The 23049-nt window shown below is 44.7% G+C and overlaps 1 protein-coding gene across 1 annotated transcript; it reads left to right on the top strand.

Annotated features, from left to right (window-relative positions):
• Positions 1-1069: 1069 nt before the first annotated feature.
• Positions 1070-4708, top strand: LOC124092746 (olfactory receptor 6Q1). Its single transcript, XM_058579597.1, has one exon. It carries the CDS (start codon positions 2654-2656, stop codon positions 3605-3607), a length of 954 nt encoding a protein of 317 aa, XP_058435580.1. The 5' UTR covers positions 1070-2653; the 3' UTR covers positions 3608-4708.
• Positions 4709-23049: the final 18341 nt, after the last annotated feature.

The raw sequence follows: 23049 nt of genomic DNA, 5'->3' as shown, positions 1-23049 counted from the left end.
TTTTGTTCATCTAACAGGTGTGGGACGGGGATTAGCACATTATAGCCCACGGTCCATACCCAGCTTGTAGCCCAGTTTTGTAAGGCTCATGAGCTGAGAAAGATTTTTACATTTTTAAAGCTTTGCAATGCCGCCCCCCACCCCATATGTGGCAGAGACTATCTGTGGCTCCCAAAACTTAAATTATTTACAGTCTGGTCTTGTACAGAAAAAGCTTGATGTTCTCTGTTTCAGGAAGACATGAGTTGTATTCTGCAGGGAATTCGGGCTCTTTCCATCTTTTGGCTTCACAATGGGGAAAGAACAGGGAAGCCACACACGCTTCTCAAAAAAATCCCAGCCACAGATGACATGCATCACTGAGTGGATACAAGAAGGTGAAAATGTAGTCCCTTTCCAGCTGTCTCCTGGCAACTACGCCATACTGGGCGAGCATGAATCTTTGCACTTTCTCTGTCTGAAATATCCTACTTCTCTATCCTCCTTCAGCATTTGAGTAATAAAGCAGGTTCTTTCAGTGGATCTAATCTGGACCCGATATGAACCCCACAGGTTTTGGCATACTCTAAGCCATGGATCAGAGAATTACAAGGCTCCGTACTTGACCTCGGGTTGGCTGTTGGCGGACACCTGCTCTGTACCAGGATGCTCTTCAGGATCTGCCAAGGTTCCTGGTACAGAGCAGGTGTGTTTTTGCACTTGTTGGTCTGATGTGCATACAAATTGGGGGGAATGAGGGAAGTCAAAGGCACTCAAATGAAGATAGGACTAACAAACTTGTGTCACAGCTAGAAGGACAGGTAAGATTTAGAAATAATAGTAACAATTCATATATGAGACAGCGAAGCTAGTGTATTGCAGATCCAGGGCTGATTCCAGATCTGTGTGACTCTACATCTCATGTTCCTCCTGAATACAGAGAGGAGAGAACATTTCAGAGAACTTTACTCCAAAATCTGTTTATAACAGTTGTCAAGTCAGGCTTCTACAGCATCTGTGTACAGTGAACATCTCCTCTGGGGGGGGGGGGAGGGCGGCATGTAAGGATGTTGCAGCTTGGATTTAGAAATGGTGAGGATATGCACAGGAATCTGAAGTCACTGACTTGTTCATTTCTGATTTTGTATCTCTGCGTGCTTTCCTCATCTGGAAATCATGGGATGTTGAAGCCAGAAGGAACTTGCTTAATTATAAGCAGAAGGGGAAAGGGCTTTAAAGAACTTGGCAAACCTGAATTCAAACTCTAGTTCAGGCTTAAAGTGGCAACCACCAATTATTTAGCTCACAAATTTACAACTAGGGAGGGTCCATCAGGGAAGGCTGGTGTCAGTCTGGCAGTCCTAACCGGAGATTGAAGGATATATTTGTTAGACTTCTTATTCACCTACATTAGCATGTTACTGCTGGCTGTCAGTGGGAGCTTGGCCAGGGTAGGGACCCTAGTTCTTCTCTATCTGGGCTTTCTGCAAGCTGCTTGGGCTTCCTTACAATATGGTGGCTGGATTCCAAAAAGCAGGAAGTGAAAACTGACAGTTTCTTCTGATCCTGAAAACAGGCACAGCATCACTTCCATGTTATTTTGCTGTCAGTCACAGAGCCCAGATTCAAGGGAATAGCTATTGATCCCACATTTCAATGGGAAGAGTGTCAAAGAATTTTGGGTTGCTTTTTTTTTTTTTTTTTTTTTTTGGTACCAGGGATTGAACCCAGGGGCACTTAACCACTGAGCCACATCCCTAGCCCTTTTTATATTGACATAGGGTCTTGCCAAGTTGCTTATGGCCTTGCTAAATTGCTGAGGCTGGTTTTGCTCTTATGATCCTCCTACCTCAGCCTCCTAAGTCACTGGGATTACAGGCATGCATCACCATCCCAGGCTTTGGGTTACATTTTAAAACTTCTGTAGGAATGGAGATTCTACATTTTCCCTTTACTCTTAAAATAAGATAGGAGTTTAATCTCTTTGTACCTAGTTTTTATTATGTTTTTACAATGGGATGATCCAGCTTGTATTTGAGCTCAATCTTGTGGATTCTATGTTTTAATAGCTACATTCACTCTCCAGATCTACTGATACTTCTATAGTTAAGGCCAATATCACTCCATGTCATACTCACAACAACCTCCCAATCTGGCCTCTCTGCCTCTTTTCTTTCTGCCAAACTTGCTCCTTCTGAAGGGCAAAAAGCAAGGATTGTGTCCTTCTTAGAACTCTTCAAGTTCTCTGTGGCCCTCAGATTGGAGCTAGCTTTTCCTTTCCCTTGATGAATCCACAATGTCCTCTATGGTACCTGGGATTTTATACTTGCAACATTCTCTCTACTTCTCTACTGTTCATCTCGTGAACTTATACCTCTTTTTCAGGTTCAAGTTTACTGTCTCCTCCAGGAAGACCTCTCAAGACTGGTTGAGATTCCCTGCTATTTCCTTCCATAATATCCTGTCTCAATCCTATTCAACCCTTTTCATTTTGTACTGAAATTGTCCATTTTCCTGTGTCCCTTAGACTTTGCATTCTTTGTGGGTGGGGGCAGTGTCTGACTTCACCTTCCTTTTCTGCCCTGGAAGGTATTATAGTCGACATCCTCTTAGGCTCTCTTGGAGTTTTCATCATCGAGGAGGCTATGAGTCTACCAAGTTCTCCCTCCCACATATGCAGCCATATACCCCAAATTGGACCCAAGTAACGGAGTTTGTCATGGTGGGCTTTGCTGGGGTGCAAGAGGCACACCTCCTTTTCTTTGTGCTTTTCCTCACCATGTACCTGTTCACCTTGGCAGAGAACTTGGCCATCATATTAGTGGTGGGCCTTGACCACCGGCTCCGGAGACCCATGTATTTCTTCCTGACACACTTGTCCTGCCTTGAAATCTTGTACACTTCAGTCACGGTGCCCAAAATGCTGGCTGGTTTTATTGGGGTAGAGGGGGGCAAGTATATCTCCTATGCTGGTTGCCTGTCCCAGCTTTTCATCTTCACCTTCCTTGGGGCAACTGAGTGTTTCCTGCTGGCCGCCATGGCCTACGACCGCTATGTGGCCATCTGTGTGCCCCTCCGCTATGGGTCCTTGGTGTCCTGGGGCACCTGCATCCGTCTGGCAGCTGCTTGTTGGCTGGCAGGCTTCCTTACACCCATTTTGCCCATCTACCTCATGTCTCAGCTGGCATTTTGTGGCCCCAATGTTGTGGACCACTTCTTCTGCGATGCCTCGCCCCTACTGGCCTTGTCCTGCTCAGATGTCACCCTGAAGGAGACGGTGGATTTCCTGGTATCTCTGGTTGTGCTCCTGGCCTCCTCTACCGTCATCGCCGTGTCCTATGGCAACATCATCTGGACACTGCTGCACATCCGCTCAGCTGCTGAGCGCCAGAAGGCCTTCTCCACCTGTGCGGCTCACCTCATAGTAGTGGGCCTCTTCTATGGCACTCTTTTCTTTATGTATGTCAGGACCAAAGTGGCCTCCTCCATCAACTTCAACAAGGTGGTGTCCGTCTTCTACTCCATCGTCACACCAATGCTCAACTCCCTCATCTACAGTCTTCGGAACAAGGAGGTGAAGGGAGCCCTGGGCCGAGCCTTTTCCCTCAAGTCTTGGAAGAGACATTGAGGAGGTGGATGGAGGATACCCAGCCTCCTTTTCTGGGGTATCCAAAAGGAGCATGGTAAGGACTATGGAAGGGAGGTATGGCTGGGTACCCAGGAGTTATAGACTATGCAATAGTTAAAGGAACATGCTGCGCTGCTATAACAAGAGAGACTTAACTACAAGGTAGCTTTAAGAATGCAGGATATTTTGTCTTCCTGGCAGAAGTCCACGGTGAGTGTTCCAGGTTGATGGGTAGCTCTGATCAGCAGGTATTCAAAGGTTCAAGTTCTTTCTATCTCATAAGGTCAACCTTCCTTAAGATGTTGGCAAAGTAAAGCCAGCAGGCCAAATCTGGCTCAGCACATGCTTTTTAATGGCCTGTGAGATAAGAATGGTTTTTACCTTCCTAAGTGCCTGAATGAAAATTAAAATAATAATATTTCCTGACACAAAAGTTCATAAAATTCAAATTTCAGTGTCCATAAATTAAGTTTTATTAGAACATAATCACATCCATGTATCTTGCTATAATGACAACGAGGGCCATTTTTCTGCTACAATAGCTAATCTGAGTAGTTGTGACAGAGACGACTTGCAGCCCCTGATCTAGAAACTTCTTGCTATTTAAATGGTCAGCACTGGGCAAGAGAGGCCAGAGTAAAACCTGGGGGAGACACACTTCTGTGCCTTAAAGTATCTTGAGCAGATGTGGTAGTGACCACTTCCACTCACCTTTTTCAGTGAGAAGCGAGTCAAAAGTTACATCTAATCACAAAGAAAGTAAAATTAGTCTCTAGGTAGGCAACCAGATGCCCAGTTTACTTATTGTAAAAAATGGAAGAAAACACAATTTGATAGACAACCAGCACTTTCCACCACAGATGAAATTCCCAGAATCAGAGCTGATTTTCCATGTGATTTATGTTCATTTGTAATATCTGCATTCTGTGATTTGAACTATAGACCAATCTTCTCACAAATCAGATGGTGTTTGCAAATTGATTTAAAGAGATCTCTATGGCAATGCCAGTTCTAACTTATGCTTAAAAAGACAATTACAATTCAAGTAGTTCCCTATATGTACCAATTGCGTTCCTAAAGGCATGTATAATCACCATTTGAATGTGGGCACTCTACCACTGGAGTACATCCCCAGCCCCTGTTATTTTTTACTTTGAGACAGGGCCTCGCTAAGTTGCCGAGGTTGGCCTTGAACTTGCAATCCTCCTGTCTCCAGCCTCCAGAGTCACTACAATTACAGGTGTCTGCCACTGCGCCTGGCTCATTTACTGAGTATTATATCACTAATGTGCTTTAGATTCTTTTCAATGACTATGGGATGCAAAAATAGTACTAAAGTGAGAACTTCTCAGGATCAAATGGAAGAATTCACCTGAATGAAACAGAAGCACTCCACACTTCCAGGCACCTGACTTGAGGAGACATTAACACAATACCTATTGGGTTTTGACTCAGGAAAAGAAAATGCACTGGGTTACATAGTACTCATTTATGGTAGCAAGAAGAATTCAACTTTAAACAAAGTACTGTTTTCTGAATTTTGAGAACTACTCTGAGAATAACTCCATGGGAAGTATTAATAAAGTCTACTATTTTGGGATTCTTGAGGAATAAGTCTATATTTTTGAGACAAATTGCATCAGGAAGGCTCTTGCACGTATAAAGTGAATCTTGTTTTAATAAAACCTTATACAAGAAACAAAACTGGGGGAAAACCCCACTCTTGTGAGTGTGATTATTTACATTACAAAATTGAAACAATCACTCTCTTAAAAAAACAGCTACCATCAGAATCTGGGGCATACGAAAAGTGGAGGTATCAACAGACAATGTTTTTAAAGCGGCTACTAATGGTAGATCCACGTGCAGTGAAGATAAACTAGGAAATCATGTCAGGGAAAATGCACATTTCAGAAAATAGAAAATTTCTGAAAACACAATTGCTTCTCTGAGGGTTTCTGTTCCTAGAGTGAAGCATGGGCTTAGTGTTCCCCGGGGGTCTGTGACAGTCACCTGTCCTCATTTACGAAAAGGCAAGTAGCTAACCATAGCAGGGACAGGTTGTTTACTTAGAAGCAAATTTCATAGTAGACATGTCTAGTGTAGTTCAAACAGGTTATGTTGGAAATGTTAGACCCCAAGCTCTTTGCTTATAAGAATAAGTTTTAGACTCTCAAAAGAGCGCCCCCTCCCTATGACCTAGCTTAGATCAAGGGTCTCAAAAAAACGTTTTAGTCATTTGGCAATAAAACAAGATATCCAGATTTTGCCACGATTCATCATTTTATTGAACTATTTAACGAATAATTGTTTGTGCTTACCATGTGCCTTGTACTCTTCTAAATGTTTTATAAATATTAATTCATTTACTCCTCACTGATAATTCCATGAGATCAGTGCTATTGTTATCCTCCTGAGGTACAGAGAAGCTAAGAAACTTGTCCAAAGTCACGCAGTTAAGTGGCAGAGCTAAGGCTTGAGCCCTGTGCATCTGCCTCTTAACCTGTGTATAGTGGTGATGCTCTGGGTAAATTGGTCCTCTCTCAGCACTTATTCCCTTATCTGTAAGAAGTCAGAGCAGACAAGGTGTCTTTAACTCTCTACTTTTCATGTGTTTCACGTGTGCCGAGCACTTTCACTATTTTTCTCATTTCATCATCCCCACAACCTGGAGGGGAGAGCTCAGCCTCATCCTATACAGGAGGAGACGGAGCCTCAGGGAGGTTAAGTCACATGCTCAAGTTCATACAGCTACAAAGGGAGGAGCCAGAGAATTTGAACCACATTTATTGGACTCCACTCAATCCCTCTGTCTCGATGCCTCCTCTCCCGGGTCTCCTCCAGTGCTAACTTTGCATAAGTCGATCCATTCGTTCATCAGACGTAATCTGTCTCTTCTGTGTCCCTGGCCTTGACTCTGTGCTTAGAGGCCAAGGATGAAAGAGACCACCTGCTTCCATCAAGGACAGTATTTTTTTTGCAAATGTGTCTTATCTCCCCTGATGGGATGAAATACAAAACAGAGGCAGCTGGGGACAAGCAGGGGTTCTGGACCAGTGTGATGGGGCTCAGAGGAAGGAGTGTTCCCCCTGGTAGGGAGTTAAGAGGGCATTCCCCAGAAAGCAGGACTTCCTGTGATCCCCTTCTGCTTTCCTCACTTGGGATGAGGTCTGCCAAGCATTTGTCCTTTGGTGTTCTTGGCAGGGTGGAGAAGGATGATGTAGCACTTGGGAACGAAGAGACAGAACAGGAGGCCTGCTCCTGATGCCAAGATGGCAGAGACCTCCACGGCCACGGTGTCTTTGCTTTGTGGGCAGATATGAAGGACACCCAGACACGGAGCAGACCAGCATGCTGACAGTGATGTGCTTCGCTTCATTGAAGGTGTCAGGCAGCCTGTGGGCAGGGAAGGCTACCAGCAAGCTGAGCAGACCCAGCAAGCCCAAGTAGCCCAGCATGGCATAGAACAGTTCCAAGGAGCCCCCATTACACTTCAAAGTCACCGTGGATCCAGGCTCTGTGGAGTTTATGGGCTGTGGGGGCCATCTGGTCACCCAGAGTATGCACAAGGCCGTCTGGAGCAGGAAACAGACATTGGGGAGGTGCCAGGGAGCATCGGCCCTGCCCACACCCTGATCTCGGTGTATGGCCTTGTGGCATGGAAAGCTGCCATTATCACTATGGTCTTGGCCAGCACAGTGGACACACAGACTGTGAAGGTGACCCCAAAGGCTGCCTAGTGCACAGCACAGGTGAGGGGACCTGGGTAGCCAATGAACATGAAGGGATAGAGGAAACACAGTGCCAAGGAGGACAGTGGGAGGTAGCTGAGCTGGCTGTGATTGGCTGGGACGATGGGGGTGTACTGGTGCCTGATGACTATGCCTAGGACGGCCAGCACTGTGCTGAGAGGCTCCTGGTAGGACATGACGTCCAGGGTATCTGCGGTGCACCGGGTCTTCCTCCCGTTGGGCCCCTGGTCCACAGGACACTTCTGGCGTGTGGCACTCTCTGAGGGAGAAAGAAACTGGGTCAGAGAGCAGAGCCGGGAAGCTCCTGGAGACAGCTGAGCAGTTCCACGACGTGTGGTGGCTTTTCCAGGAGGCTCCGAGTATTTCCGTCTCCTTGCAGTGGGCCTTCCAGATTGTGCGATGTCCCCGGAACTGGAGCCAAAGGCACAGATGGCAGAAATCCCCATGGTGGCTGCTTATCATGCATCAGACTATCATGAAATAACATTGAGCAACCTACCGAACCTCCTCTCTGGGCTGAGTCCTTTTGAATTGAACGACCATCTCTGCACTGTCGTAATTAATAGTTGTAACTACTTAATCTGTGCATTTATTTACCCAACAACATATTTAACAAATGTTTATGAAGTCCTTAGCATTTAAAAGAAATCCACCTCTTTTTAAAAAATTTTGATTATTTTCTGAGATGGGGGTCTCACTATATGTTTCCCAGGTTGGTTTTGAACTCCATGATTCAAGGGATTCCCCCTGCTTCAGCTTCCAGAGTGCTGGGACGGCAGCTAGACACCACCATGCCCAGTTAGAAGAAAGCCTCTCTTTTTAGAATGCAGCCACCAGTCTCTAAATCATTCCAGTGATAGAACTTGACAGAGCTTTGTATTTCATAGTTATAGGACAGATTTTGCAGCTGGGTCCTGAAATGGTTACGCAGTCCCTCCTATTTAACCTCTTATCCTGGCTTTGTTTATTTTTGCTTCTAGAGACTTTTATTCCATGTTCCCCTAATCTCCAAGTCTAAGGATTCCTTCTTATTTATCTTTCTCCCATCCTTTTCAGTATCCAGTGGTTTCTCCTTGACTTCACTGAGTGGCACCTTTTCCTTTAGAAGGGAAAAGAGTATTCCCAACGATTCCACCCTCTCAGAAAGAGTTTTCAGTGTAAGAAAAGCCTTTGTCCAACTCGGTGGCTTCTTTAGTTCCCGGGACCCTGGACCTGGTGTCCCCGTTCCGATCATCCTCCTTTCTAGTACGTCCACCATGTGTTCGTCTCCCCTAATCCCACAGCAACATATGCCTGGCTTCTCTGTGAGCACATCAGCAGCTGCTCATTTCCTACAGAATAGAGTCTGTGTGCCTGGGTCCACAAGTGAGGCCCTCTGTGATCTGGTCACCTGCTTCCTACATCACAGTCTCAACTCAATCTGCCCATGGCTCCTCCTTGCTTTCAAACCTTGAATCTTTGCTGACTTACCCCTAGGCCTGGGCTGTCCTTGTTATGGCTTGTTACCTTTAGGATGTCACTCATAGATTAAGGCCTGCATCACACACCGCTCCCTTCCGTGAAAAGTCTCCCTGCACATGCCTCTTCAGGATTACTTATTCCACTGTTCTCGAGCTCAAGGCTCAAACTTTTACTATGGCTGATAACTTGGCTTCATGGTCTAGTTTCTTTCTCAAGAGAGCTGATCTAGGAGGGCAGGGTGGGGGCAGAACGTCATTGTACTTGAACACATCAGGAGCTCTAGGAGTCCAGGGACTGTGTCTCCTTGGCTGTTGCTACACTTGTACATGGCAGTATACAGTAGGTGCCACTTAGTACTTGATGAATGAATGACATCTTAGGAAAATACGTTTAAGTCCACAGGGGGATTTTCTTCAATGTTTTTGGACTACCAAGTGCCAGGTCTTAAACTAGTTATAGGATTTGGACAAACTCATGGTTGATTTAAAAAAGGATGTACGAGGCTTAAGTGATGTGAGTGTAGCCTGCGGGAAAGACACATTGACCCCATCTTTTTGGTCTCATTGTTCTGGTGCTTTTTCTCACTGAAGGATCTTCCCTGGATGTGAACATGAGGTTTGATCTGAAGCTTACTCTGCTGCTGCTGCTGACCACAGTCTGGTGAGGGCCAGCCTCCCTCCTTACCTGGTGACATGGCCAAATGTAGCAGCATTTTATCTTGTTCAATTAGGTCGACTTCCTTGTTCCCACAGGACATTTTTCATTGCAGATTGAAGAGGGTACCTGTGCAGGAGAGGAGGGAGAGAGGGCTGGGACTTTGCAGGGGAGACTCTGTGATCAGGCTTTAGGGATCAGCAGTATCTCCCTCACCTAGTAGGTGTCTCCCTCTCTCTTACTTTTTCCCACTCCTTCCCTTTAAAATCAAACCCTTCTTTAACTCCTTTTTCTTTCCCTCTCTTTTTGTCCCCCTTCCCTCCCTCTCTTTCTCAGATAATTATCAATGTGTTTCACATATTATGTTCTGTCAAAGGCATTAAGGAAGCTGAAATAGGTAAGGATGCGCTCTCGACAATTTCACCGTCTAGTGGGGGAAATGGAGACTTCTTGAGCCGGAGACAGGGTTCGGTTAGAACTGCCCTGCCATGTATGGACTGGGTGACCTTGAGTTTCACCTCTCCAGGCTTCAGTTCTCCCTTCAATAAACTGGGGACAGTAGTGATATCTGTTTTGAAAATCGTGTGAAGTTTGAGTGAGACAATCCAAGTGAAGCTACGTCATAGTGGCTAGAACTTTGTAAGTGCACAGCAAATACTCAAGATGGATAATATTGTGAAGTATTAGCTGGGGAGTGTACCCTTCACTCTGGGCTCAACGAATCCTTCCATCTGTATTTCAAAAGACTCATTTCCCCAGCCCAGACAGAATCAAGCTCCACAGTGAATGAGAAACAATGATTACAAAAACTATCCAAGCCTCAGCACCACTCATGGGTTTCTTAAGCCTGGGGTTCCTCAACCTCTGCATTATTGACTTTGGGGCAGGGAAATTCTTTGTTATGGAGCCTGTCCTGTGCATCTCAGGAGGTTTAGCAGCAACTGTCCTCCACCAACCAGATGCCAGGAGCACTCCCCTGAGTTGTGACAACCCCAAAGGTCTCCAGACATTGCGATTGTTCTCCAAGAGAACAATCCACTGCAAATTGAGAACAATTGAGATTCAGATGATGCTTGCAGAATAAATTTTCTTGGAAAGGTATGATGAAAGGATATTGTAGCCTGGGAAAGGAGAAATGAGCCAGGAAGGAAGTACCGAGCTGCAAGCTACCTCAGACGGTGGCACTGAGCAAGGACCTCCACCTCTAGGGGTGGCAGCTCTTGTCTGTGGAGCAATGGTGCAGGTTCTGCCTGTGCTCTGTTCCCTGCTCTCCAGCAACCTAGTTTCCTCCTCCTAGGGTGGAGGAATTTGGAAATGGAGTAGGATAGATGAACGCATGGAAAGACATTTCAGACTAAAAGCAGGACCAGAGGGAAATAGTTAGAAATCTCTACAATGGGAGAAGAACGTGCATACCTGATGGAGGAATCTTCTACTTTTATTCTTACTACACTGGTCTGCGGAAGATGCTTTGGCTGCCCAGTGAAGGGAGAGTTTAAGCTGCTGTAATAGAGAAAACTTCAGGAGGCCTGCCCTGATAGTTGAGGTGTAACTACACTTACATGAGAATTCCCCCATCTGCTGCGCTGAGCTGCTGTGGGGTCTGGCCAAGGACTAAAGGGTTTCCCTGGGTCATTTCCCATTGTTTTAAAAAAGCTCAGCATCGATTGACTATTTCTTGACTATTCCTAGCAACTCCAGGAGGACACATTAGCTACCTCAAGGTGAGCTTGGATCTGCAGTGGAATACAATTTATCTTCTCATTTTCTTTGTCTTTTGTAAGGTTCTTCATTTGGGGAGCCTCGGAGTGGCTTAAGAAGGTTCCACTCAGAGATGTGTAGGTTAATAATTCACCCCTTTTGACCAAGCAGGTTCAATATAACAAACACTCCTGTGTGTGCAGAGCTTACCTATAAGTGCTCTTCTGCTCAGGTAATAGCTCTCTCATTTATCGGTAGCTGTTTTCCACTGGGGCCCCTAAAATCAGAATGTCCAACGACTTTCTATCCTCTCTGACCTGGGAGGACCACTGATGTTTCTAATGTCAAATGCTGTCAGCGTCTCACCATCCTTGGTGAAGAAATCTCTTCCTGGGTTCTGGTGGTGAGGTGGACGTTCCTGGTGTAATGGAGCACCTGAGAGAGGACCAGGAGACAGAAAGTGGACAGGAGCAGCGCCAGTCCTGGGGTGCTTCCTCCCTGCTACTGCATGGTTCCCCCATATCTGAGCTTGCTGGTGCTTGGGGGGGGGGAACCTGATATCCACACATCTGATTACTTTTGATTTTTTAAAAAACCTCTCATTTCACATGCTGTGAGTTGTGTTCATCTATGGGGGCTGGATAGCCAAGTGAAAGACAAGGCAATGGAAATCTAGAAGCATTGGGTTTTGTCTAAAATAGATTCAGAGTTATGCTGCTCTGTGAATATGAACCTATCCAATTTTCTACCACCCACCCACCCACCTATTCATCTATCCACTCAAGTCCTTCTGCTGTCTGCCCCATGCTTTGGGCCACGCTTGCTCATGCATTTTCTCCAAAACTCTACCTGATGTTTATGATGATTTGTGGCTCTTTCCAATCAGAAGGTCAACACCTGGGGGGCAAGCACATATTTTTGCCTATTTCCTATCCCCTATTACTCCAAGTTGTCTGGACATTGCTTAATACATATTTGTGGCATAAAAGCTTCTTTGTTGAGTTAGCCTGAGAGATTCCAGCCAAGAGGGATCATTCCTGTCTAGAAATTTCTTGATTGGGGGCAGGGCTATAAAAGAAATAATTAATAATTAAGAGTGTGAAGGGAAAGCCTACGGAATGGGAAAATATGTCTGCCAGCTACTCTTCCAACAGGGAATTAATATCCAGAATATATAGAAAACCAATGGTTTTCTAAAAACAAAAAATCTAAATAGCAAAATTCAATAAATGGGCAAATGATCTATGCAGACATTTCTCAAAAGAAGAAGTATAAATGAGCAACAAATATATGAAAAAAATGTTCAACATCTTTAATAATCAGGGAAATGCAAATCAAAAAATACACTGAGATTTCATTTCACTATAGTCAGAATGGCAATCATCAAGAATACAAATAATACAAATAATGATTTCTGGGAAAATGATACGCTTACACAGTGTTGATGGGATGGAAAATTAGTATAACCATGTTGAAAAGCAGATTCCTCAAAAGGCTAGGAATGGGACACCACTCTTTGGTGTTTATCCAAAATAACTAACATTAACATACTACAGTGATACATGCATACCAATGTTTATAGCAGCACAATTCACAATAACCAAGTTCTGGAACCAGCCTAAATATCCATCAACAGATGAAAGGATAAAGAAAATGTGGTAGATATACACAATGAAGTTTCACTCAGCTATGAAGAAGAATGAAATTATGGTATATGCTGGTAAATGGATAGAACTGGAGAATACCACACTAAGTGAAATAAGCCAGACTCAGAAAGTCAAGGGCAGGGGTGCAGGGACAGAAAATAAAAGTTTGTTGGATTAGACAATGGGAGATGAAGGAAGGGGAGGGGATGGGAACAGGAAAGATGGCAGAATGAATCTGACAAAACATTCCTATGTTCATTTATGAATACATGAGCAGTGAAACATCTTATACAACCACAAAAATGGGATCCTAATTAGAATAATATACTCCATGCATGTATGTCAAAATACACTCTGCTGTCATGTATATCTAAAAAGAACAAGTAAAAAAATTAAAAAAGAAAGTCAAGAGCCAAAGTTTTCTCTCATTTGTGAAAATTAGAGAAAAACAAGGAAAAAAAATAAGAAGGAGATCACATGAAAATAAAAATGAGAAGGTGGAGTAGAGGAAAGGCATTGAGGGGAAGGGACAAGGGATGGGTAAAGGGAGCAACTGTGGAATGAAACCGACCAACTTACGCTATGTGTGAGTATATTGTATTGAATTCTACTTTTAGGTGTAACCATAATGCATCAATTAAAAACAGACAAAGATGTATAAGGAGGACCAGTAGAGTAGAGGAGGGGGATTGAGGAGGAAGAAGAGGAGGAGAAGGGGAAGTGCTGGGGATTAAGAATGAGCAAACTATATTGTATGCATTTATGGTAATGTTAAAATGAATTCCACTGTTATATATAACTCTAATGCACTAATAAAAAGACAATAAAATAAGTCGTTCCTGATTTGAAGATTTCTTTGGTTTAAACACATGTTTTTCCCAAAATTCACATTGAAACTCATCTGTCTTGTGGTGGTATTTACAGGTGAGGCCTTTGGGGAGATGATTCGGTCACAGGGCTCTGTCCCTATGAATGGATTAGTGCCTTATAGAAGCGATGGAGGGAACTAGGTAGGCCTGTCTTTACCCTTCTGCCTTCAACCACATCAAACACAAGAAGGTCCCCACCAGACACAGAATACAAGAGTCTTGATTTTGGATCTTCCAGTTTGTTGAACTGGGGGATCAAATTTATTTTATTCACAAAGTACCCAGTCTTTATTAAATTGTCACACTGGCACAGAGGCACTAAGAAAAACTTCTATTAATGTTAGAAGAATTGTTCTGGGCACCACAGCATTTGCCTGTAATCTCAGCAGCTCCGCAGGCTGAGATAGGAGGATCATAAGTTTGAGGCCAGCGTTAGCAACTTCGGGATGCTCTAAGCAACTTAGTGAGACACTGTCTCAAAATGAAAAATAAAAAGAGCTGGGGATGTGGCTCAGTGGCAAAGCATTCCTGGGTTCAATCCCCAGTACAAAAAATAAAATATGATAAAGAATTTTCCTCTACTTCAACTTTACAACATTGTTTGGACGTTAGCAGTGGTGTACTGCTTGTTCAACAACTGTCTCTCTGGGAGAAAAAAAAAAGTCAGCTTTTTTAGTGTTCTCTAATTTTCTTGGTGCAACTATTCACAACATGGCCAGCTTCAAGCTCCCAGTGGGGTAATCAACAATTTGCACAATTCCTGAAAAATAGACAATGGACCCTTGTTGGTGGGAGCCAGTTCTGTCTTGTTACTCGAGACCCCTAGTATCTTTGGTGAGGTATCTTACGAATGTCCTGAAGAGGCAGCTGTCCACCTCTCCCTCTCTCTGCTGGAGATCCTCTTGTTCTCAGGCTGCCAAACTATGCCTGCAGCCAAACATGGTCTGCACCTGTTTTTGTGTGGCTTGTGAGTTAATGATAGCTTCTAAATTTTTAAATCGTTTAAAAAATTAAAAGAATACTGTTATATCACACATGGAAGACATGTGGAAGAAATTCAAATTGCAGTGTCCATAAATAAGGTTTTATTGGAACACAGTCATGTCTATTATCTTATGGATTACCTGTGGCTTCATGCATGCTACTCAGTGGTGTTGAGTACTCGTGATAGAGATTATGTGGACTGAAAATCCTAAATACTACTATCTAGCTCTTCACCAAGAAGGCTTATGCATCATTCTTAGTAATGTAATCCATTAGTTGATACTTTGGAAAAAAATTTTTTCCAAGTAAAATGTTATTCTGAATACCAATATATCAGGTAGAAAAATAGAGCATCTCTGATTGGAGCAGGCAGAATGGGGGTCCAGATTCCCACCTCTTAGCCTCTTACTGCCCGAAGACCAATTCATAAGCCTGGAACTCTTAGGAACTCTAGGGCTCTGAAGCTCTAAGGAGCACAGTATAACAATTACCCATCTATTCCAAACTTCCTATGGTTATACAAATCTTCCTTGTCTAGTTCGTTTGACCAAAGTACCTAATTTCCAGAGAGGCAAAGAGACTTTTCTTAAATCACACAGCAAACTGGGGATAGAACAACAACACTGACCCAGCTCTTCTGGCTGAAAAACCAGTGCTGTCTCTTGAAGCTCTTGGCTGAAGCTTTTGTCCTCCCAAACATGCACTATCCATCTCTCTCTCTTTCTCATTTTTGGTACCAGGGTCTGAACTCAGGGGCACTTAATCACTGAACAATATCACCAGTACTTTTTTTTTTTTTTAGAGACAGAGTCTTACAGAGTTGCTTAGGGCCTTGCTAAGTTGCAAAGTCTGGCTTTGAACTTGTGATCCTCCTGCCTCAGCCTCCCAGGTCTCTGGGATTACAGGTGTGCAGCACAGTGCCTGGCTGCCCGGTCTCTCTTTGAGGCTGTTCTAGCATTGCCTCTCCGATGACAGCAGGAGGACTACCTCATGCCCCACTGCTGAGCCACAGATGAAGAATGGGTGGTTGTTACCCATCTCATGCGTGATTTTGCAGATGTATTGTTTTCTTAACTGTTTGGTGAATTCTTTCCTACTTTGGACCTCATGTTGTCTTTGCTGCATGTCAGCATTGGCAGATAGTGGCCTGACCGACCACTGGCCTCCCTCCTGGCTCTGCCTTCCATTTCCATGACCTCCTCTATGGGTCAGAGCAGCTGATTTCTAAGACCTCTCTCAGTTCTCACATCATCACCATTGTTGTTAGCAATGCCAGATCACCCGGAGCGGGCTGTACCTGATGACGGGCACTCATCACCTGGCAGTGTTCATATGCATGACCTCTTATTTTTTTTTAAATAACCCTGCAGTGTAAATACTATTATACTCTAGAGAGAAGAAAGCTGAAGCTCAGACCAAGGTGAGTGACAAGATCCCACAGAAATGTCATTTTGGGATTGATCTCAAATCCTTGGGGCTCTCAGTTCAGCTTTCCTTTCATTAGGCCGCACTGGCTCTCTGCATGTCTGGGCTTCATCCTACCCGGGGTGGACAGGGCTGGGTGAGGGATTTGCTTCCTCACCTGCCAGGACCTGGCATCCTACGCATTGGCACATGTGCCTCCCAGGAATGGTCCCTCTCCTGGAGAGCAGGATATCAGGTTCCCATAGGTGACCAGCAGGGCTTTGGCTGCTAGGTAGGCTTGGTGAGTGGCAGTGAGATCAGCAAGGCTGAAGGTGGACAGGTGGGCAGTCTTCATGTTCTCCCACCCTGTGGGAGTCTGAGCCCTTCTCTGGCACTTTGGGTGGAGGCCCCGAGACAAGGCCATCTGGATCCGGGCAGCCCTCCCACATTTTTCTCACCAGAGGGTTGCCTGGGAATGTGGCTAGGTGTAGGGTCAACTGGAAATCCTCAAAGCCAGGCAACATTCCTGAGGGTGTGGCCAGGCTGAAGCTACCATTCAGGAGCTTCTGTGCTCCGGGACCCAACACTGAAGGACTGTAGAAGAAGGAGGTGGAGAAGACCCATGTCCTACTAGTCGCATTGTCCTGAAGGGCCTCAGCCAGGAATCTGAAGCGAAAGTGGTGGCAGTCACAGAGCATGACCTTGGTGGTAGGGGTGGAGGTGATGACTTTGGCTGTGTTGTCCATACTGCTGTCTAGATTGCCGATCCTGTTGGAGAAGGCCACACTGCCACCCTAGTCCCCATCTGCCATTTACTTTCAAAGACTACATCACTGACCTTTGGTAGATGCTATGTCCAGGCCCTTCTCAAACCTGCAGTCTCAGGTCTGAGAAGCGAGTTCACCTTAAGAAGGAATGCAGTGGAAAAATCGGGTCTTTTGGCACAGGTGGGAGAAACAGAGAAGTATGGATTTCTAAGGGTTTTTCTTCCTGCATTATGTTATTCTTGACATTGAGGGGTACAAACTCAAGGGAATTAAAAAATACCATCATCGTTAGAAAACTAGAAACAATATACATACCTTCCAAAGCAGCAGAAGGAAAAAATGAGTTGGAAAAAAGTCAGCAAACTTAGGATAATAGAAAAAGTACATAAAAAGCATAAAGATATCTTCTAACAAAATCAAATGAAAATATTCTATGTTTATTATTTCTATTACTATGTTTTTAATTTATTAATCAAAAGCAATAACACAACACAGTAAATAGATGAGTATATGGAAGCAGATGAGTATATGGAAACATATCTGCAAAAAAAGTAAATGTGGAGTCGTGCTTCTGGGGTGGGAAGAGTGTGCTCTCTCCCCTACTTGCCTGTCTAGGTGAATGCACCAGCCTCCTCTGTGCTCTGGGCCTCAGAAGACTGATTGCTATGAATGTTCTGCCCTCTGTCTTCTGGCAGGAGGCCTGATAGGAGAACAGTGGGGGCAGAGTGAGGCAGGGGCTGCCAGTGCTCTCTGCTCATCCACGGTTGGCAGTGGCTATCTTCTCTATGAAGGCCATAGCTCTGGTATGGAGTGGGGGGCTCTCCTCCTTCCTCCCCATGGATAGAAGCAGCTTCATACCTTGGCATCCTTCACCCTGAATTTGGCCTTGGAAACAGCCCCTCCTTCAAGCTCTCATCTCAGTGTGCCATCTGGGTTTTTCCTTTTCAGGGGCAAAGAGGAGGGGACCCCGCAGATCCTGACTACGACAGACACTTAAGAGTTGAATAAAGAGCAAAAGTCAGACATTTGCCATTTCAAAGAGACACACAGAAAGCAAAGTCAGAAGAAAATTCAGTATCAAGGGATGTGTCTCATTGAAGTTTCAGATGAGGGCCCTGGATCTAGAGGCTTTGCAGCCCTTCTGACCCATGGAAGGAGGCCAGGCCTTTAGAGCAGCGTGGTAGGGATCAGCCAGTCAGGGAGTGACTGCTGGTGGGCAGGTGAAGTGGGCGCCACGTGGTATACTCAGTTTTCTCAAATCTGCTTGTCAGCAGAAAACTTTTCAGGATCAATGACAGGGCGGAGCTACAGCAAGTTGAATATTGGTGTTAAGAGACAGTCAAGGGATTAAGAGATATTATGTTTGGTAGAAAACATAAGGACTAAGCAATTATGGTTTGTTTTCTCTCCTTTTTCCTTTTCTTCCTACTCTTCCTCTCCCTCTCAAATCCCCAGATTACTCAGTATGGGGCTTGTTTTGGAGTCTGGAAAGGAAGGTCTTTAGGTGTGAATCTGTTAGAAGGCCTGAGTCCCCTGTAAGTGGGGCCCTTCACCTAAAAGCACTCTGTCAGGAAGCTGTCCCACCCGTTACACATAAAAGTCCTTTTATTCCAAGTCCTTGGTGACTCTCTGGGTCTATACTGTATAAAATATACAGAGGATCAGGGAACTGTCTCTTCTCAAAGTTAATTGTATTGTTATAATTATTGTCAACAAAAATAACAATCAACGTCATTTAGAATGTATTGTTATGCTATGTTATGGTCCTGTTAATACCTGCAAAGACTAAAAGCTAGACACATTGTCATTAGCCTTTGTTATCTTTATTGTAGAAGAGGATGAGATGATCAGAAGGATGACTTAACTTGTCTATATCACATAAGTGCAAGTAATCCTCTCAAGATCCTGGCTTACTGAATGTCAAGCCAGTGCCCTTTGGAATTTCTAGTCCTTCTTCTTCCTGACCCATTTCTGTGTCTGCTGGGGGTCATTCTAGGAGTCATATGCATAAGGAGGGTCTAAACTGGGTCCTTTGTTTTTTAAGGACTCTGGGGTTTTGCAAACCAGAGTTGGGAATGTCAAGGGCCATTGCAAAATGCTTAGTAATTTCCTGAGGTAGACTTAGGACTTCCCTTGAATATTAGCAAAATAAAGGTAATACCCAACAGGTGAAGACCCCAGTGCTAGAGAAAAGATGCATAACATTCTAGTATTTTTTTTTTTTTGTGGTGCTGGGGATTGAACCCAGGGCCTTGTGCATGTGAAGTGAGCACTTACCAACTTAGCTATATCCCCAGTCCAAGATGCATACAGTATTCTAAATGAGTTCATTTTTGTGGGGCTCAAGACCCAGGTATGTGTAGCCTCCAAGGCTGATCCTGTGGAAAGCTAAGTTCAATCCCCTGAAGTTAATATCCCCACTAAACACACTTTGGGCTTGATGTTGGCGTGACCTGGGAGGTAAGACAGGCATATACTCAGGACTGGAATGTTCCTGAGGGACTCTCTTCTCTCTCTCCTACATGAACGAGAGTCAAATCAACTAAAAAAATGACTCAGCCTGCTTGGGTGTCTCTCTCTTTTATAAAAGAGACAGTCTGTGCTGAGCCAAATGTTGGCTGCCTTGGCAGGTCTGACTTCACAGTGGCAATGGTCCAGGTATTTCCTTGTGCCCTGATGCTAGATTCATGGTTCATCATTCTAAGAATAATTTGGTTTCAGTCAGGGGCTTTTCTGTAAGGAGAGAGTACAGTGAGCAGCTCAGTGACAGAGCGTTGGTAGCACTGGAGGTTATAGTTCTTATTCAGAGTTAACATGATGTTTGGTCTTGACAATGATTTGGGGCAGCACGAGGCAATTCTATTGAGAGTTGTCGCTTCTGGGTGAGGGTGCACTTCTTGAGACAATGATATCCCCACGCTGCCTGTGTCCCACTCAGCTCTGAGCTCTGTGGGGTTGACAGCCAGGCCTCACTCATATTAGGTTGTGAAGTGGCTTGTAGCTATTGATCAGAACACACCTGGTGCATGGGCGTGAACTGGGGTATCTCTGGAGCTACAAAGCAGAGTCTTCAATAAACAATACCTTGGTGTGAATCTGTTAGAAGGCCTGAGTCCCCTGTCAGTGGGGTCCTTCACCTAAAAGCAGTGGCTGCTGCCCTGATTTCATGAGGGTGACGGGGCTGGAGAAGGAAGCCCTGGTGAAGGGAGTAGCCACGTGGGGTGGATGGTCTTGGGTCTGACACCACCATGGCACCGCAGTGGGACCTCAAAGCAACCTGAAACCATGGGGATGTGACAGATCTCATGCACTTGATCAGTGAAGGAAATTAAGAGCCAAATAAGTGATTTGTTTTCATACCTTGGAAGACTGTTCATGCAAATGAAAATTGGAGGAAACAGTCCACAGTCAGCCACCTCGCTAGTGTCTGACTTAGAACATGTGGTCACTGTAACCCACGGTTCCCATGTGGAGCATTGAGGCAGGGTGGTTCCACCCTGAGCTCTCCCACGGCAGATCTTTGTGGGGCTCTGTGGGTTCATGCTCACCTTCTCCTCAACTGCAGGACAGAGTGTAGCCCCCATGTGCCTCAAAGGACATGAGACTGTAGCATAATGCTCTACACCATAAGGAGAGGGGTGCTCAGGAAAAACTTGGAAACAACTAGCACAGAGATAGGCAGCATCTTTTAAAAAATTTTTTTTTTGTAGTTGTAGGTGGACAGAATGCCTTTATTTTATTTATTTATTTGTTTATGTGGTGCTGAGGATCAAACCCATTGCCTCCCGTATTCTAGGCAAGCACTCTGCCACTGAGCTACGGCCCCAGCCCCAGCCCATAGGCAGCACCTCTGTCTAAGCGGGGTTTCCCTTCCTGGTTTTGTAACTTCTTCTCTCCCTGGAATCAGTGGTCTGGTTTTCAATCCCAAACCATTACTCATTAGCAATGTGACTTTAGGCAAGTGAAATTTCCTCCTCCAGCCTCAATTTCACCATCTATAAAATGTGAATTATAATAGTGGCTTTCTCACAGAGTTTTTGTATTAAATGAGATAATAAAATGAGGATAATAAAATAATAGGAAATATGAACATAACATTGGCTATAAATTGGGCATTTTAATAAAATTTTTAGATATATTAACTCATAGGATCTTAAGAATTGTAATACATGCAAAATATAGGAAAAGCAGTTTCTGGAGTAGCAGATACACGATAAACGGTGGATGTAGCTATTATTAACTTTTACTAAGTCAATATTGCAGAAGGAAGAAGGAATGATGAACTCATTTTCTACTAGGGTCTGAATGACTGGCAATATGCACACACCACTCCTCCTAGAGGGTAAAGTATTCTCATCGGGTTGGATGATTTTTTCATTTGAAACCACAATGGAGTCTGGAAAGGAAGGTCTTTAGGGGTTTAAAAAAAATCACAATTAGGCAGTCATGTACCTTTCTCTAGGCATGCTGGGGAAGATAAAGTTTCTCCACCTTTGAAATGATTTGATAAACACTGCTTCCCTGCCTAACAGGTTTGGTGGATATGGAAAGTCAAATAAAAAATAGTCAGACAAATATTTCATAGAAGTCTCAAGAAATCTCCCGGAATGTCTTGCTATGTTTGCTACTTTCCCAACCTCTGATAAGGGGAGAGGGGAGAAATGAGACCATCCCAGCCTGGAAGTCCTGAATGTGGGGCAGGTGGAGAGGAAAGGGCTGCTAGGGGTCATTAATCCCTTGGCTCCCTGGCTCTTTAAAAAATTAATAGAATAGTTATGGGACTTTGGCCTAAGTTAGACAGATTTTAATTTTGGCCCAAAATTTCATTGGAAAAATACTTCCAACTTTCAAAGAGGGCTGGTGATCTCACCTGGACTCGTGCGTCACCTTATCATTTTCTTGTGATATTGTTGCAGACCAGAGATTGTCATGGAGCAGCACGGGTCTTTAGACCAGAATCAGGGAAGCACTGAGCTAGTCCAAGACCTTCATCCCATTTTGTGGAAGGAAAACTCCCAGGCTCTGGGTAGTCACCTTGCTGGTAGGTCATAGCCTGCAGACTTTCTCCCTGCTTGTATCTGTCATTGTGCCCTGTGCCAGAGTACAGATGGTTCTTGACTTAAGGTGTTTCACTTAAGACTTTTGAGTCTACAATGGTGTAAAATGTTAGGCATTCAGTAGAAGTCATACTTCAACTTTTACATTTTGTTTTTTTCCTGGGCTAGTGACATAAGGTACAATGTTCTCTGGTGGTACCGGGCAGTGACAGCTCCCTTGTCAGCTGTGCCATCATGTGGGTACACAAGGAAACTCTCGAGCGGACCACATTGCCAAGCAAGGAGGTTTGGCAGGTTATTAAATGCATTTTCAACTGAGTGATATTTTCAGCTTATGCTGGGTTTACTGGGATGTAGCCCCACCGTAAGTCTAGGAGCACCTTTATGAAGTGGTTTCCTCTTTCCAGGTACGACTCTCACCTGAGGGACTCTGTCCGCAGAGAGCAGCCCAGCTATGGGCTCTGACTCCAGCAAAGTCTCCCTCCAATCACTCAGAGGGGTTTCTGGGGCTGCAGCCAAAGTTGGGCATGGGCTGGAGCTTGTTGGGGTCTAGACCCCTGAGATGCAGGAATAGTAGATCTGCTGTCCCGCCATGATGTTGGAAGGAAGGCTGGGTCCTCTTTTGCCCCAGCCATAGCAAAGAGAAGCCTCAGAGTGTTTCAGAGAAGGTGAGCCTGGAGTCTTGAAAAGGGAAAGAACGGGGAAAGCTGGGATTGGACAGTAGCTCTACAGAGCCCTACAAAACAGCCCCAGAGAATCTCTCCTTGGGAGGAGCAAGGGTGAGAATGTGGGAATGAACTTGGATGTGCATTTGCTTAAAGAAAAAAAGCCTTGGGGGAAGCAGGGACTCCAGGGAAGATAGACATACACAGGTAGATTGACAAGGAGAAAGAATGCAGTTTCCCAGAGGTGGATAAGGAGACGCACAAAGTGACAGTATGCAGACATACACACACTAGCAGTTGTGCAGACAGGCTGACAGTGATGTAGGCACATATGCACCAGTGCATATTCTCACTGCCCGTATGTATCCATCTATAAACTCGGTACAGAATGGATATGACACAGAAAGACACAAACACTGGGAGAGATGACTCAGATGCAGAAACAGAGACACATCCAGAGACCAGCACTCGGATGTGGATGA

This window comes from Marmota monax, unplaced genomic scaffold (genome assembly GCF_021218885.2).
Source record: "Marmota monax isolate L192 unplaced genomic scaffold, Marmota_monax_Labrador192_F-V1.1 WCK01_AAM20220418_F8-fsc00038, whole genome shotgun sequence".
Lineage (NCBI taxonomy): Eukaryota > Metazoa > Chordata > Mammalia > Rodentia > Sciuridae > Marmota > Marmota monax.
The sequence above is the reverse complement of the archived record's forward strand: the minus strand, read 5'-3'. Positions and strand labels throughout refer to the sequence as shown.